The 13,855-nt window shown below is 42.6% G+C and overlaps 1 protein-coding gene across 2 annotated transcripts in view; it reads right to left on the bottom strand.

Moving 5' to 3' along the window:
- Window positions 1-13,855, bottom strand: part of MOK (MOK protein kinase) — a 1,335,855-nt gene that overhangs the window by 271,013 nt on the left and 1,050,987 nt on the right. For both annotated transcript variants that reach the window (XM_069637748.1, XM_069637749.1), the window contains one exon: window positions 6,559-6,660. In XM_069637748.1, coding sequence (XP_069493849.1) covers window positions 6,559-6,660 — 102 coding nt within the window. The remainder of the gene's footprint in view (window positions 1-6,558; window positions 6,661-13,855) is intronic.

Raw genomic sequence — 13,855 nt, 5'->3', positions numbered from 1 at the left:
ATTAAACCACTGGAGGGGTGCCCTCTAGGGCCCTTTGCAGCAAAATGTTGGTACAAAGCAAAGCCTTCAATGTGGAAATTCGATGTGAGCCAAGTATCCTGCAAAAACATAACATCAGATTCATCGAAAAGAGGGAAGAGAGCCTTTCGGGTCCAGGAAATGTCTATAGCCTCACGTATTCCAACTTGCTATTTTTAAATTACATTTCACTTCTGCCATCTATCTCACCAAAAATGTCTTGAACTACTCCCAGCCCTGGGCATCTTCACTAACATTTTCTTTAGTTAATTCATTCGCCACAAGGGCGGGTAGCAAAGCCAGGGCCAGCAGTATCAAACGTGTAGGGCATACATGTGATGGACAATCAACTAAATATCTAGCATTCTGAATTGATCCCTGTTGAAGACATATGAGTGATGGAACCTCAGCAGTAGGGCAATGGACTCTCACAAAGTTTCCTCTGTTTATGTTCACCGGCTCTACAAAGCTAAAGTCAGAAGACGATAACACTCTCCGCATTGGAATATTCCGACAGATGTTGAGCAGATCATATCGGTTGGTACATTTTTCTGTAAAAGTCAATGGACCTCGGCATATGGTGAACATTTTTGGGTTTCGCTCATAAGGTATCTGATCAGGGGGTAGTGGCTTCGCAGTTGTGCCTGGTTGGATAGGCATGGGATCATTCATCGATGCCTGCATCATAATGGGTCCCCCAGTCATCACCTCTGGCTCTTCTTTATCCATGTCGTGCTCTGCCACCTGCAATCCATCCCCCAGAAGCCAGCTTGTCAGAGTGCTCACAGACCTCTGATGAGTTTTGCGTCGCTGAGCTGCAATGGTCTTGTTTTCCATCAGAATACATTGGACAGGGACAATTGTGGTAGAGTTGAGGGGATCAGCTGCTTGCTTTTGAGATATCGGGGATGATTTCCGTTTGGCTGTCTGCTTACGCAGTCTTGCTCGTTTAGCCAAACGCCTTTCCCTTCTTGTTTTACACATGGTTAAATCTGTATTGTCTTCATCCAGAGACTTAGTAATCGAGGATTACTTCTTGAATAAGGCTCTCTGCACCAGAGGCAGCAATCACCACTGGAGTTAGGCTATTGTTACAGTGGCAGTTAGGCCCACCCTCCTGCAGGCATTGGCCAAGGGCATCAATGGTTTTGCCCTGCTTCTTAACCTCATCCAATATGACGCCACAAAGTTTGAGCACAATTTTGATAGCAAAATGGACGATTCCCTCAGTGGCCATATTGCTGTTTTTAGAGTCAACCACACTATTGTAACGTGAATCATTCGAGCATTCATTTGCTACATTAGACTGCACTATCGTAAAGCTTTGAAAAAGGTTTGGCGATGTAGATATGCGCTGTGAAGGTCCTTGAAATACCTGTGGGCTGGGGTGCACATGGCTTACATCCTGTCTTGCATGACTTACATCCAAAGGCACTGGGCATTGAGAGATTATTGGCAGCAGAAGCGGTCGAGTGAGTCACTTCATTTGTAGCACCATTAATTAGAGGCAAAGATTCAAGGGTTTCAGTATACAGCGCTGACGTAATACACGCCGCAGCAGCACTCTGAATAGAGTAACAAAGCCATTAATGAGTGGTTATCGATGCCGCCATAATTGGATTAGTTTAGGCTATTCATTGGATTATCTTTACACCCCTTATTTTGGGAGTTTTTATCCGTTGGGTGTTTAGCCTGATAATAATCCGTAATTTTTTGGCTGGGGCAGATGAATTTGCTTGATTGTTTACATTATGAGCAGTCATAGATCGAGTCATTACTTTATCAGCGTTTGTACAAGACTCATCAGTCTCATCGTGTGAGGTAAGTACCTTCCCGTAAGGCTTTCCTTTCTGGATTTAGACATTTGTGATTTAGTCATAACTTTTCCTGGCATTGTTTGCCTTGAAAAATATGTGTACAAATACTAGCAAGCACCAGCGTAAGTTTATAGCAGTTCAGCCAGTGTTGGAGCTTTAAACAAACGTAACTTGTTGAATGCAGAAGAAAATGTTACCTTGTACAGTTTGTTTGGAGTAGTGCATTGCTCGTGCTACCATCCTCTGAACACTCAGCCCCACAATGCGCACACCGCGCTTCGTGCTAGTTGGCGGGTAAAATAGACTTTTCACCAGTTAAAGGGCCAGTATTCAGCTAACGCAGTAATGTTGAACACATGCAAAATGCAATAGCGTGTCTCACAAGCAGACACCAGAACACTCAGCCCCACACTCTGCGCTGGATAATACTGCCCAGACCAAGCAGTGGTCATATGTTTGGAAGTCGCTTCTATGTGTCTATTAGCCAATCTTAATTATGATCCTTTCATAACCTAGTTCATTTTGATTAACCCAGTTTCGTGCCTTAGACATTTACTTACCATGTTACAACTTCAGTAGCTTTATCAAAAAGTCTGCTGTCTGGACCACCAAAGTAACCCATTAATATTTAGGAGTACCACAGACATTCCAGGTTGAGGCATTGCGTCTAGAGCTAGGTCTGACATTGATGAGAACATGCTGGAAGATAGCGAGGTGCTTGTTATATATAAGGGTAAATTGTAAAATGGGACAAGACTAGTTAGACCAAGGGGAATTTGCACACATCTGACATATAGTTATCTGTGTTGCACCATAGCACAACAGCACTGTAAAGATGTATCCCACTGACTGAGATAGATGACACTGAGGAGTTTAAGGTAACCTTTAAAAGGAAGTCAGTATAGATATGTAAGGTTGAAAATACTGAAGAACTAACTGGTAAAAAGACATATTTAAGGCAGAGTTTTCTACTGAATACTCCTGTCAGACTCAGTTATTTGGTAAAATGGTGTAGCACGAAATTGCGTAGATTCATACTGTATCTATGTTTGAATATTTTACCTGTGCTAGAGTATATTGATGGAAGGAATGGGACACCAAGAGAAAAATGGAAATGTAGGCTATGTAATATACATATAGGAACGCCCAAGCACATGCTTACTGGCTGTTACTGGCTGTGAAGTGCTGCTTCTCCTGTATAGGAAAGGGAAAAGTTGATTTGTCAACATAGAAAGTGGTTACACCAGTGACCAATTTTGGTCCGCTATTTATATGGGGAGTTCACTGGTCATCTCAGCCGCTTCATTTTATATATGGAAACAATTTTTAGAACAATTGAACTTTTTAGATGAAATAGAATTGTGAAGGATTGTTTTATTGCGATTATGTTGCGTGATGAACTTTGTGAAGGATAGTTTTATTGTGATTGTGTGACATGTTTGATTTTTGACGCCAATTTAAAAAGAGAACTGATGCATTGTATCAAATCTGAAATGTTAGGGTTTTTATTGTATTGTTGATGAAATTGTATGCAAAAAAACAGTTATGATTATTTTTTCGTATGTTATGCAAAAGGCATGTAGAATGCTATAAGCAATTAATGAAAAAATAAAAAACAAAAATGTATATTTCTATGGCAGTAGGGCACTTCAGTGTTGACTCTACATCTATCTATTGCCTTGATATACTTTAGCTCCTGTCGAATAAACTATTCAATATATTAGTAGTCGTGAACTGCTCCCTTACTACTTTATGATCAGTAAGATGATCTGGTAATAGTCAAAAAGCAAGGGACGCTCCAATTGTATGAGCACCAGAGAAAGATGCTGCAATGCTGGTTTATGAATCAGATGGAAAATGGAATTGATGGAGAGAAAGAGGTTGAAGATTCAACAAGAATATTGTCAGTGATTTGGCATACCCCTTGATAAAGCATACTCCTATCATGAGTAGCCTAACTTCCAGGCCAGAAAATCCAAAACATAAGTAATCTCCAATGGATACTCAAGCCTTGTACTTCTGCCTTGCAATCATATTGAAGTTGATTTATGGCTGGATACAGAAGGTGCAGGGGCAAGAACATCATGAAATAAAGCTGTCACTCACCAGTGGCACAACATAACCATTGGAAATTATATGCAATAAACAATACAAAGATTAATGAAATCATGGTGTTAATTTCAATGAAAGGATCAAATTGTTATAATTACATCACTTGCCAATTACATTTTTGGCAAATTTCTTGCAACCCAAAATGAAAAGAGCAGACAGAGAACAGTAATTAATGACATGGGTGATGTGAGGACAGTGAGATGTTCTGGGGAGCAGGCAGGAAGGAGAAAGGGAAAAGCACAAAGCATGTTAATCAGAGAAGAAAGGGCAAGGAGTACAGAGAAACAGTGAGGTTCATCCTGCTGAGAGGGCAAGTGGAACAGACATAACTATTGGGAGTGAGTGAGGACGGGCAGAGACAAGGCTTCGGATTGAGATGGGAAGGGAAATGGGAGAGCAAAGGGTGTGGTTTGGGTAATGGGTAGGAAGGGCAAGTGGAATAGGCATACGATTATGGAACTTGGAAGCAGGGGCCGCACCGAGACACAGTTCATGGGAACAGGTATGAGATTCAGTGCTATGAGCGGGGAAGAGAGGTGGTATAGGACATGGACTAGATAAGGATACTACTCGTAAAGGGACAAGAGCAAGTTAAGGTGGGAAGGGAAGGGGGTACAAAGACACTGCAACAGCCCAAAAGGAAGGGGTACAAGCCAAGTGGGGAGGAGGAGTACAATACTATTGGTACAGTATATGGGCAGGGAGGAGAAGGGGGATAGGCGTCAAAGGACCAGGTGTAGAGTGGCTCAAAGATGAGGGGACTGGAGGAGAAGAGATAAGTGACAAGGAATGGAAAGGACAAAGCAGTCAAGGACATGTGTGGCTCATTTTTTAATTGCTTATAATGCAAACCTAGCTCAAGGGGAACAGAGCGCAAGAGTGCCAGCATTGGGCTTGCCATTTTATACAGCAGCGTAGTACTGTTGGTGGAGGAGGAGCAGATTTGTATTTGCACAGCAGGTATTGTTGGAAGAGCCACCTTTGTAGTGTTTTGTGGAACTGGAAGATGCTGGGGACATTTCGAGCATCTGTCTGGATGGAGTTCAAGATGGGCTGGTGGGTAGAGCATGGCAGGAAGGACAGCTTGCCAATCTTCTCTTTATGGGATCACGTTTTGATAGTTTTGCTATGTGGTGTACAGGAGCCTCCAGAGATGTGGAGTTTAGCCGCCAAATATGTTGGTGTTCCGTTTGAGACTACTTTGTAGGTCATACATTCAGTTTTTGAAGAATATTATCCTGGCAGGCAGAGAGAGTCAGTGAAGCTTGTGCAGTGTGGGAGAGATCCGGTCGAATTTGCGGGCATCGGTAATGAGGCATGCTGTGCTGTGCTGTGGTGGGCTGCCTTTAGAGGTGTGTGGCTGGAAGCCCATTAAGGAGGGCATTTCTTCAGTCGATGTGTTAGTTCACAAGGGCATGGACCACCATGCAAAGTTATGTGGGGGTAATGAAGGGTTTGATTTTGCAGTGTGGGAATGTGCAGCATCACAGTTTGAGCCTTTTTGGCTATGTGTTTTTGGAAGGAAAGGATACAGTCAACAATGAAGCCTAGGGATTTTACTAAATTTGCCAGCTGAAGGGGGAATCCTTCCTGACAAATGCCATCCAGCTATTGTTGCACAAGTTGTTGTTTGGTGGGGGACTGATGAGGAGGAATTTGGTCTTGGTGGGGTTTAGTTTGAGGTAGGTTTTTCCTATCCATATTGGGATGGTCGCAAGGCATTTGCGGATGTGAGCAATGTCCTGGAGCCACTGACCTTACAGTACAGGCGAGTGTCATCAGCGTGGTGATGGATGGCTATTTTGGGGTCATTTAAGAGAGTTACCAAGGGTTCCATGTATAGATTTAGGAGATTTAGGATAACTGTGCAGAGGATGGAACATTGGGGTACACCACATGTGACTGGGAGTCAGATGAATCTGAATGAGCCCATCTGCACGCCCTTGTGTCTGCGGGATAGGTAGGATGCAACCCATTTTAGGAGAGTTCCAGAGAAGCCCATAGTGTCACTGAGAAGGGCGAGGAGTGTTAGGTGGTCAACTGTGTCGAAGGCAGCCAAGAGGTCTTTGAGGACTAGGAGGCACGGGTCCCCCTTGTCGGTGATTCGCAGCACCTCATCCACACATTGGATGGTTGCAGTCTCACCACTGCATATGGAACAGAAGTGAGTGTGTTAGCAAAATACAAATCCTAATGTAATGATTCTACTCCTCCACTAGCGCAGTACGCAGTGGAGGAAAATACAGAAAACAATATCCTTCCTAATCCATTACATATGGGATGGGAATGGCCACCAAACTAAAAGAGAGTCACTATTTAAAATGCGAAAATAAATAGCATTCTAGGTTTTACAGGACTATACAACTAAGAAATAATTGTAATGAAACTATAGCATCTTAGAAATTAAATGCAACACACAATACAAAGAACAAATCATGTATTCCAGAAAACTATTGCTGTTGGTACGGGAATTGTATAAATCTTAACAAACATAGGCGCAGCAGAGAGTATTCCATACAATGTGTGAAACTGCATCAATGTGTTGACACAAAATATTCTAATTGCATTTATTAAACACATGTCATTTTAAACAAACTGTACAAGTACTTACTGTTTGAACTTTTTGAGCGTACCTTGGGCGGGAGTGCCCACAATATCATGGATTTTTGCAATTTGGTCTAGTTCATTAGATCCAGGAAACAGAGGGCGAAGACTGAAAAATCATACAGAAACAATGTCACATGATGACATTTTTGGACATGTACAATGCATAAAATCAAGAGAAAGAATATACTTAATGAAAATGATACTATCATAGTGATTCAGGTTCTTTTACTCCTTGCCTAGCCTCCTCCCTAACTGGTTGGGACAGTGTGTTCTGCAGGTAGGTTGTAAAAAACAAACTAAAAGAAATCTGTCACTTCAAAAACCTCCTGAATGCACAGTTTGCACCTATGCATCCTTCAGTTTCTCTGGCATGCCCTCTACACATGCATCACCAACCACAACTCTGAGTACCCTACATTTTTCACTTTCAAAATAAGGTATTAATTGGGTATGGAACACAGTGTATTATAAAGGAGGTGGAGCAAGGATCAAGAGAACCTAAGTTAGCATGGATAAAATATAGGACAGAAATCATCATGATTAAGACGAAAATCCAAAACAATGTTTGCAAGGACTGAAGCAATTTATCTTTATTGGAATGGGGTTGTAACTCACCCATGCTCCCTGCAAACCTAAACGACACTAGATAAATGATCTTATATGTCAAAAGATCTACATCCCAATATCCATCAGTCTAATAGCGTAAACAATCAAGAAACTAAAACCAGATTTAAATCCCACTGTAGGAGTGAAATACAAGCTGAAGGATGTAAACAAAGCAGTCCTTGAAAATTGAACATAAGAAAATACTTATCCTGTCTGTTTAAGTACACCCCAATAAATGCCTGGAGGTATACACATAATCTCTAAGCATGTTAAAACATAAAAAAGACTCTGAACTAGAGTGTGAAAAGAAGTGGGCAATCTTGCTTTAAATGTCAACAAAGCATGTTCTAATCCCGTCTAGCTATGAATCTAGCCTGTCATTTCTCACTCCCTCCTCCTCCTCCTCCTCCTCTTGTTGCTGCCTCTCATTTCCCCCGCACATCACATTTTTGATCTGGACATTCTGAAGAGCAATGTTTCTGCTTTTAGTGTGCAACAAACACAATAAATGCATAAAGTGTAGTAAGACATGGGTTTAATTGTCCAATAGCAAGAGGTCAACAATTTACTTCTGTATTGGTTTTGGTTGAAACTGTATTTCCTACTGAAAACGTGTATGTTTTAATTTGTAATATCTCTGCATGGCGGGAATAATGACTTCAGAGATACTAATATATTCCTCAGGTTAGGGCTAGGGAATGCACCGATGTGTCCTGAAGTCTCTAAATTGTGTGGGTTTGAAAATACAGACATTAAGGGCCGGATTATGAGTTTGGTAATTCAGCCAAACTCATTTACCATTACGGCATGCAGTAACATGAAGGTATGCAGACCCTTCCATTAGTACCCATTTGGGAGTCCGTAGGACTTCATTGGGGACATGTATTGGGGGAGGGGGGGCATGTGGAAATTCCCTGCACACAAAAGCAGATGGAGGAAGGAAAGAGTTACTGAAATTTGTGATTTGGTGGAGTAGTCAAACATCCGGTATTCATAAATATCGGTTGTTTTACTATGGCCACCAACCTTTCAGTGAAGCCATAAGCTTCCCAGAAGTACTCTGACAATTGTGCTGGTATCATAATCAGAGGTTGAGGAAGATGGAAAGGTCATTCCTTGAGGATAATCTAGTGTTGATGCCATCACAGCAGCAATGCTGAACTTGAGTGGACATTGCAATGGCTCTGGATTATGGTTCCAAGACCCGATCCAAATTCAAAGCAAGATGCCACTGTAGTGCTCTCATTTTAGATTTGCTAAAGGTGCCAGAAAAAGGCAGGGTGCATCTGGGAAACCACCTTAGAGGGGCAAAATTGCATATTTGAACGTGCTGCATCGTTTCTTAGAGGTTATCAGTTCTCTCTGGTACTGGGAACACCAAGTATAGAGTTCAATTCAAAACCACTCCAAAAATGGATCACTTTAAATAGGAATCAGACAGTTCTTTTTTGTTTCATAGGAAATTCTGTGAAGACTGTTCTGGGTATGATGCACCGATCAATGAATCATCTTGGTATTGGTGCAGATGACTATTCTGTACGGAAAGAGCCATCATCACTGTCATGACCTCTGTAAAATATCTTGCTGGCGAGTTCAGATCAAAAGGGAGGCACACATGGAAATATATCTAGTTCCTTTTAAGACTTGGTGCCTGGAAATATGTATCTTGAAGATCTACTGATATCACCTGGTTGACCATCCATATCACATTCATAAATACAAGATTAGGTGAGCGTGTGAAAGGTTTCCCACAACATAAACAGATTTATATTGTGAAACCTACAATTGGTCTGATACCTTTAGATTTTTGTAGAAATCTGAAGTAACAAGACCATAACCTAGTCTGGGTTTCCTCAACGCGCATCACCCCCATTGCAACCTTGTTGGAAGCACAGCCAATCAGCCAACCATCCAGGTAAGGATAAATGCACATATCACACCTCCACGGATGCGCTGCCACAAGGGAGACACACGTGGTAAAGGCCATGGGCACCGATCGAAGATCAAAAGGCAGAACCTTGAATTAGTAATGCACTCCCAGAAACTTAAACCACAGGAATTTTCTATGTTCCCTTTGAGTAAGCAGATGACAATATGCACCCTTCATTTCATAAGTGCATAAAAAAGGACTCGTTTGGATCAGCGGGTCACATTTTGACACGCCACCATCTTGAAAATTCTCCTGATTATGTGTTTGTTCAGAAAGCCTAAGTCCATGATGCATCTCAACCCTTTTCCTGTTTTTAGAATGAGGAAGCACCTAGAGTAGATGCCCCATCTCTCTCTGGGGACCAATTCAATGTCATTCTCTTACACAATCTATGCCACCTCCTCTTTTAGTTGTGCCTTGTGTTCTTTGGGCTCCTCTTTCCAGCGAGATGCTGTGGCTAGGAGGGTCTGGGGGAATGTAAGAGGTGCTTCAAAGCCTAGGGCTAAGCCCCTTTACCTTGGGTTCCTCCTTTATGGGCCCTATGTGCTGATTGAAATGAGCTGTGTCCCTTTTGAGCTTTGTGAGGATAAAACCCGACCATAGACACCCGTAGTAAGGCTAATGTAAATTCAACAATAACATTGTGGAGCGGCCCCGACCCTTAGATGAGGTCACTGGTGATAATAGGCATCTAGAGAACAGTACTCGGAAGCTCTGGCCATCTCAGTCTCAGTTTTATTCGACAAGAGGGTGTCATCAACACTATTGCCAAACTGTTGCGGGCCATTAAGCGGGAGGTCCAGAATTTTGAATTGTATATCAGACATAAATCCCACCAGCCTAAACTATGATTAATGCCTCAGCACCACTCTGCTGGTCCGTGTGACAGTGTCTGAGGCTAGGAACCCTTCTGAAGTAGATCTTCTGCCTCCTGCAGCTTGTCTTCCAGGAGAAACTGTAACATAAAATGTGCACTGTGCTACAGGTTTCTCTCACAGCGGGCAAACAATGATCACAGTGTTAGATGCCAGGGACGTCGACTAGATAACCCTTCTCCCTGTCACGTACATCTTGCAAGACTCCTTCTCAGGATGAAGCGTGTAGGAAGCCCCAAGTATTGCTGATTTAAGCCTCATAGCCATTGCAATGTTCAAATATGGACAATGTTGCTTTCTGAAGCACACCGGTGCACAATCCAGGGCCCAGTACTTTTTCCCAAGCCAACTGAAAACTGGTGGAGTTTACCTCGGGACCTTGAAGACTTGCTGGCCCAGATTCCAATTCTATGGAATAAGAGAGACCAGCAGAGCCTACTGGTCAATTTGGATGTTAGGACAACGTCCTCCTCTTTTGGTCTCTGAATGTCTAGATGGAAGTTGCTAACCACATGTGGCATCAACCCCTAAAAGGTCTTATAGTTATCTGTTCAAGACTGAGCTGGGGACCAAGGTTGGTGATTTTTCGGGAGATGGAACTACCTCCCATGGCACCCCTTCTTCCTCTTGAAACTCTTCCTCCAACATGGATATGTTGATTCACTTAAATTTCTCCATAAAAGATGAGGGCATGACCTCTTTGTAGCTTGTTGCAGGTGTGGTGACTGTCCCAGGCCTCTCCTGACTCGCCTGTCAGCTACAGAATCTCCTTCGGGTAGAAAACGATGAAGAGCGACAATGGCACCACCTCGACGTTGAGAAATGATGATGGAAACTTGAATGCCGTTGGGAACTTGATATGCATCAGGTTCGAGACCTGTGTGAACCACTGGTCCCTCACCAACGGCAGGAGTCGCACAATGGTGGGGTTCGATGTAAGCCCACCAAAGACAATGGATACACCAACTTCACTAGAAACAACACTATCTGCCAATGACGGTGAATGCTTCGTTAGCAGTCAACTGCAACATGGTCTCATGGGAGGATCTCTGCACAAGTGTACTGTCCTCTACAGCCATGTGCTATTGTTTCATCCATGAGGATTTCATATAAAATGCCAAGATTCTTAGATCTGCTTGTCACCAGTGATCGCCCTGATGAAGGACTTGTGTCCGAAATGCATTGGTCACATCCACTGCTTTCTGCCATTCAAGTAGAATCCATTGATGGAGCTTGATCAATATCAATAAAGGATGGTCTACATTGATAGAAGAACCTTTTTTGGATCAATTTGAAATCTTATTGCATATATTTCTATAATGAATGTAGTGTTCACTACTTGAGTGGAACCAACATTGGTGGACATCTTTCCCTCATCCCTTTGTTCATACTTCTCCGTAACTCACCTGATGATGGTCCTGTCAACAATAATAGTGGCTTACTCACCATAAACAGTGAAGTCTACTACACAGCCCAAAAAGGTGATGGCGACAACCGTCATTTCTTCAAAGTCAACTCTGTATTCCAAATAATGCCCGAGCAACAGTTACCTTTTTGTTTTTTAACCTAGTGATGGTTCAGAATCTGGTCTGGGGGCACAAGACCCCTGTCCAATTATAGCACTCACAGAACTGGGTTTATCCTTCCCAGCAAGCCTCTTCCTTTCCCCATCAGCACTTCTGTGCTTCTTTTTCTCTGTTAGAACCTTGTTACACTTCTCACTTTTGGGCTTGAGCAAGCAGGCTAGGAGTCGCCCCTCCCTGTACGCCCTGATCCTGGAGGAGTGTCCCTGACACAGATCACAGACAACATTATCATGGAGTGCAGGAAGAAGATGCTGTGGTCATGGGGTTTTCATACCTAATATTCTTTCTGAGGCACTTGGGGCAAAGTTTATACCAGGACATCCTTCTTCTTGGCTAGCCAGAAAAGGTCACAGAGATATTAGTGGCTCGTACCATCACCTTTCAGAGGCCCGGCACAGTCTGGAAGCCAGAAATGTCAAATTTGGATTAAACAAGTCAAACTTCAAAATGGTCAAACAAAAAAAAGGAGCACTTTCCACATGTTCCTTCTCCAATGGGTGGGAAAAGAACATTAAAGTGAAATTGTAGGCTTAGTTTAGTTTATTTATTTGTAACGCGCACCGAACCCTGGGGTAACTGGGTGCTAGAACTTAAGGGAGGGGTTACAGACATACACGGGTTGAGATACAAAGGTGCAAGTTGACTAGTGGTTACAGGGTAGTCGAGATGCAAAATAAGTACAAGTGAGCATGTGGGAAGGACGCCGGGGGTTACAGATTAGGCGACAGTACCACTAAGACAGAGTTACAAGAGGTAATACAGAATACATTAAACAAGGTGGCACATAAGTGTTTAGCTTAACAATGTGGGCTGGCAGCATTAGTGTGTCACAATGGCCTGGCTGTGCATTAGCTCTTATAGGAACAGTAGACTGATGGAGCTAACTGAGCGTGTAAAATAAAGAACAATTATGAAAAGTGTTTCTGGGGAGCCCCAGGTTGATGGGAAGGAATATTTTAAACTATGTGAATCTATAAAAGACGGTGACGGTGGTAAGGAACTTAGGGATCTATCTCTCTTCAACACTCTCAATGGCCCCTCAAGCTGGTGCGGTCTGCAATATGGGTCACTTCCTCCTCAAAGCGCCTTGTAAAGTACTTCCATTTCTCCCTTGTTACTTACTACCTCTGGTTGTTGCTGTGCTGGTTACTAGTTGTATCGAACATTGTAGCACCTTGTTCCTGGCCCAGCCCATTGGTCTATACACAGGTTACAGTTGTTGAAAATCCTTATGGCCCGGGTGGCCTTACGGTGCTCATATTAGCCCTGTGCTTCGTTCATGTCACTGGCTAGCGGTGGCACAGAGGATTAAATTTAAGTCCTTGTGTCTGTTCCACCAGGCGTTTTATTGCCAGGGTGCTGTTTACTTATGCTAAAAACTATTCTAAATCCTAAAATTGAAATAAGTCAGACATAGCCCATGCAATGTGGTGAACTAAGGATCTTGTCATGGAATTCGTGTGGGTTCCTAAATTTTATGAAATGGTTTACTACCTTGAACTCACACGAGTATCCATTTATCATGCTGCTTCAGGAAACTATGAAGCTTGACACTTTTACCATGAACCGATATATCACATATTGCTTGCCAGCCAGGAGACTGTCCCTGGGACGCCCCTCAGGGGGACTCGCAATTGCAATAAATAATAAAATAAGAGCTCTTACTAAGCTTGTATGGGAATCAGCTAATTTACTTGGTGTTTTGTTAACTTTGACGAGCAAGACTATAAAACCGATTTTACAAATAATTATCTATTGGAATCCTTTAAACACGCTCATTGACGATATGTTAAATGGACATTCTAGAAACCTTAGTCAATGAGAACAGTGAATTTGAAATCATTATGGGTGGACATTTTTTGGCAAATAATAACCATAAAGGCCTTTCACATAATAGAGGTGCAATTTTGAATTCTTACTATCAAGATTGGGACATGGATGTTGCTGAAACATCAGGGATAGGTACGCAATTTACATGGAACCGGGGCCTTACATTTTCATCACTTGATTCTATAGTCTTATTGCATAACCTCTCCCGGTTGATTCCTCCCTAATAATCAGTCCAATAACTTATGGGGACCATGCTCAGCTGTCCATATCCTTAAAGCTGGAGTATCCAATATTAGACTTAGACCCCTCGCTAGTATTCCTGGAAGTCCACCGTGCCCCTTTATCGGTCCGATAGCATAAGGGCTTATGTAGACGATTTGTCAACTTTGTTTCGATGCAGGTTTCTCAGATCAACAAACTCTGAATTAGAACAATAGCTGATATGGAGGCTAGGCTCACGGAAATAGTAAACAC

Source organism: Ambystoma mexicanum, chromosome 14 (assembly GCF_040938575.1).
Source record: "Ambystoma mexicanum isolate Mex_15411 chromosome 14, UKY_AmexF1_1, whole genome shotgun sequence".
Classification (NCBI taxonomy): Eukaryota; Metazoa; Chordata; class Amphibia; order Caudata; family Ambystomatidae; genus Ambystoma; species Ambystoma mexicanum.
This window is presented reverse-complemented; position numbering and strand designations above follow the sequence as displayed.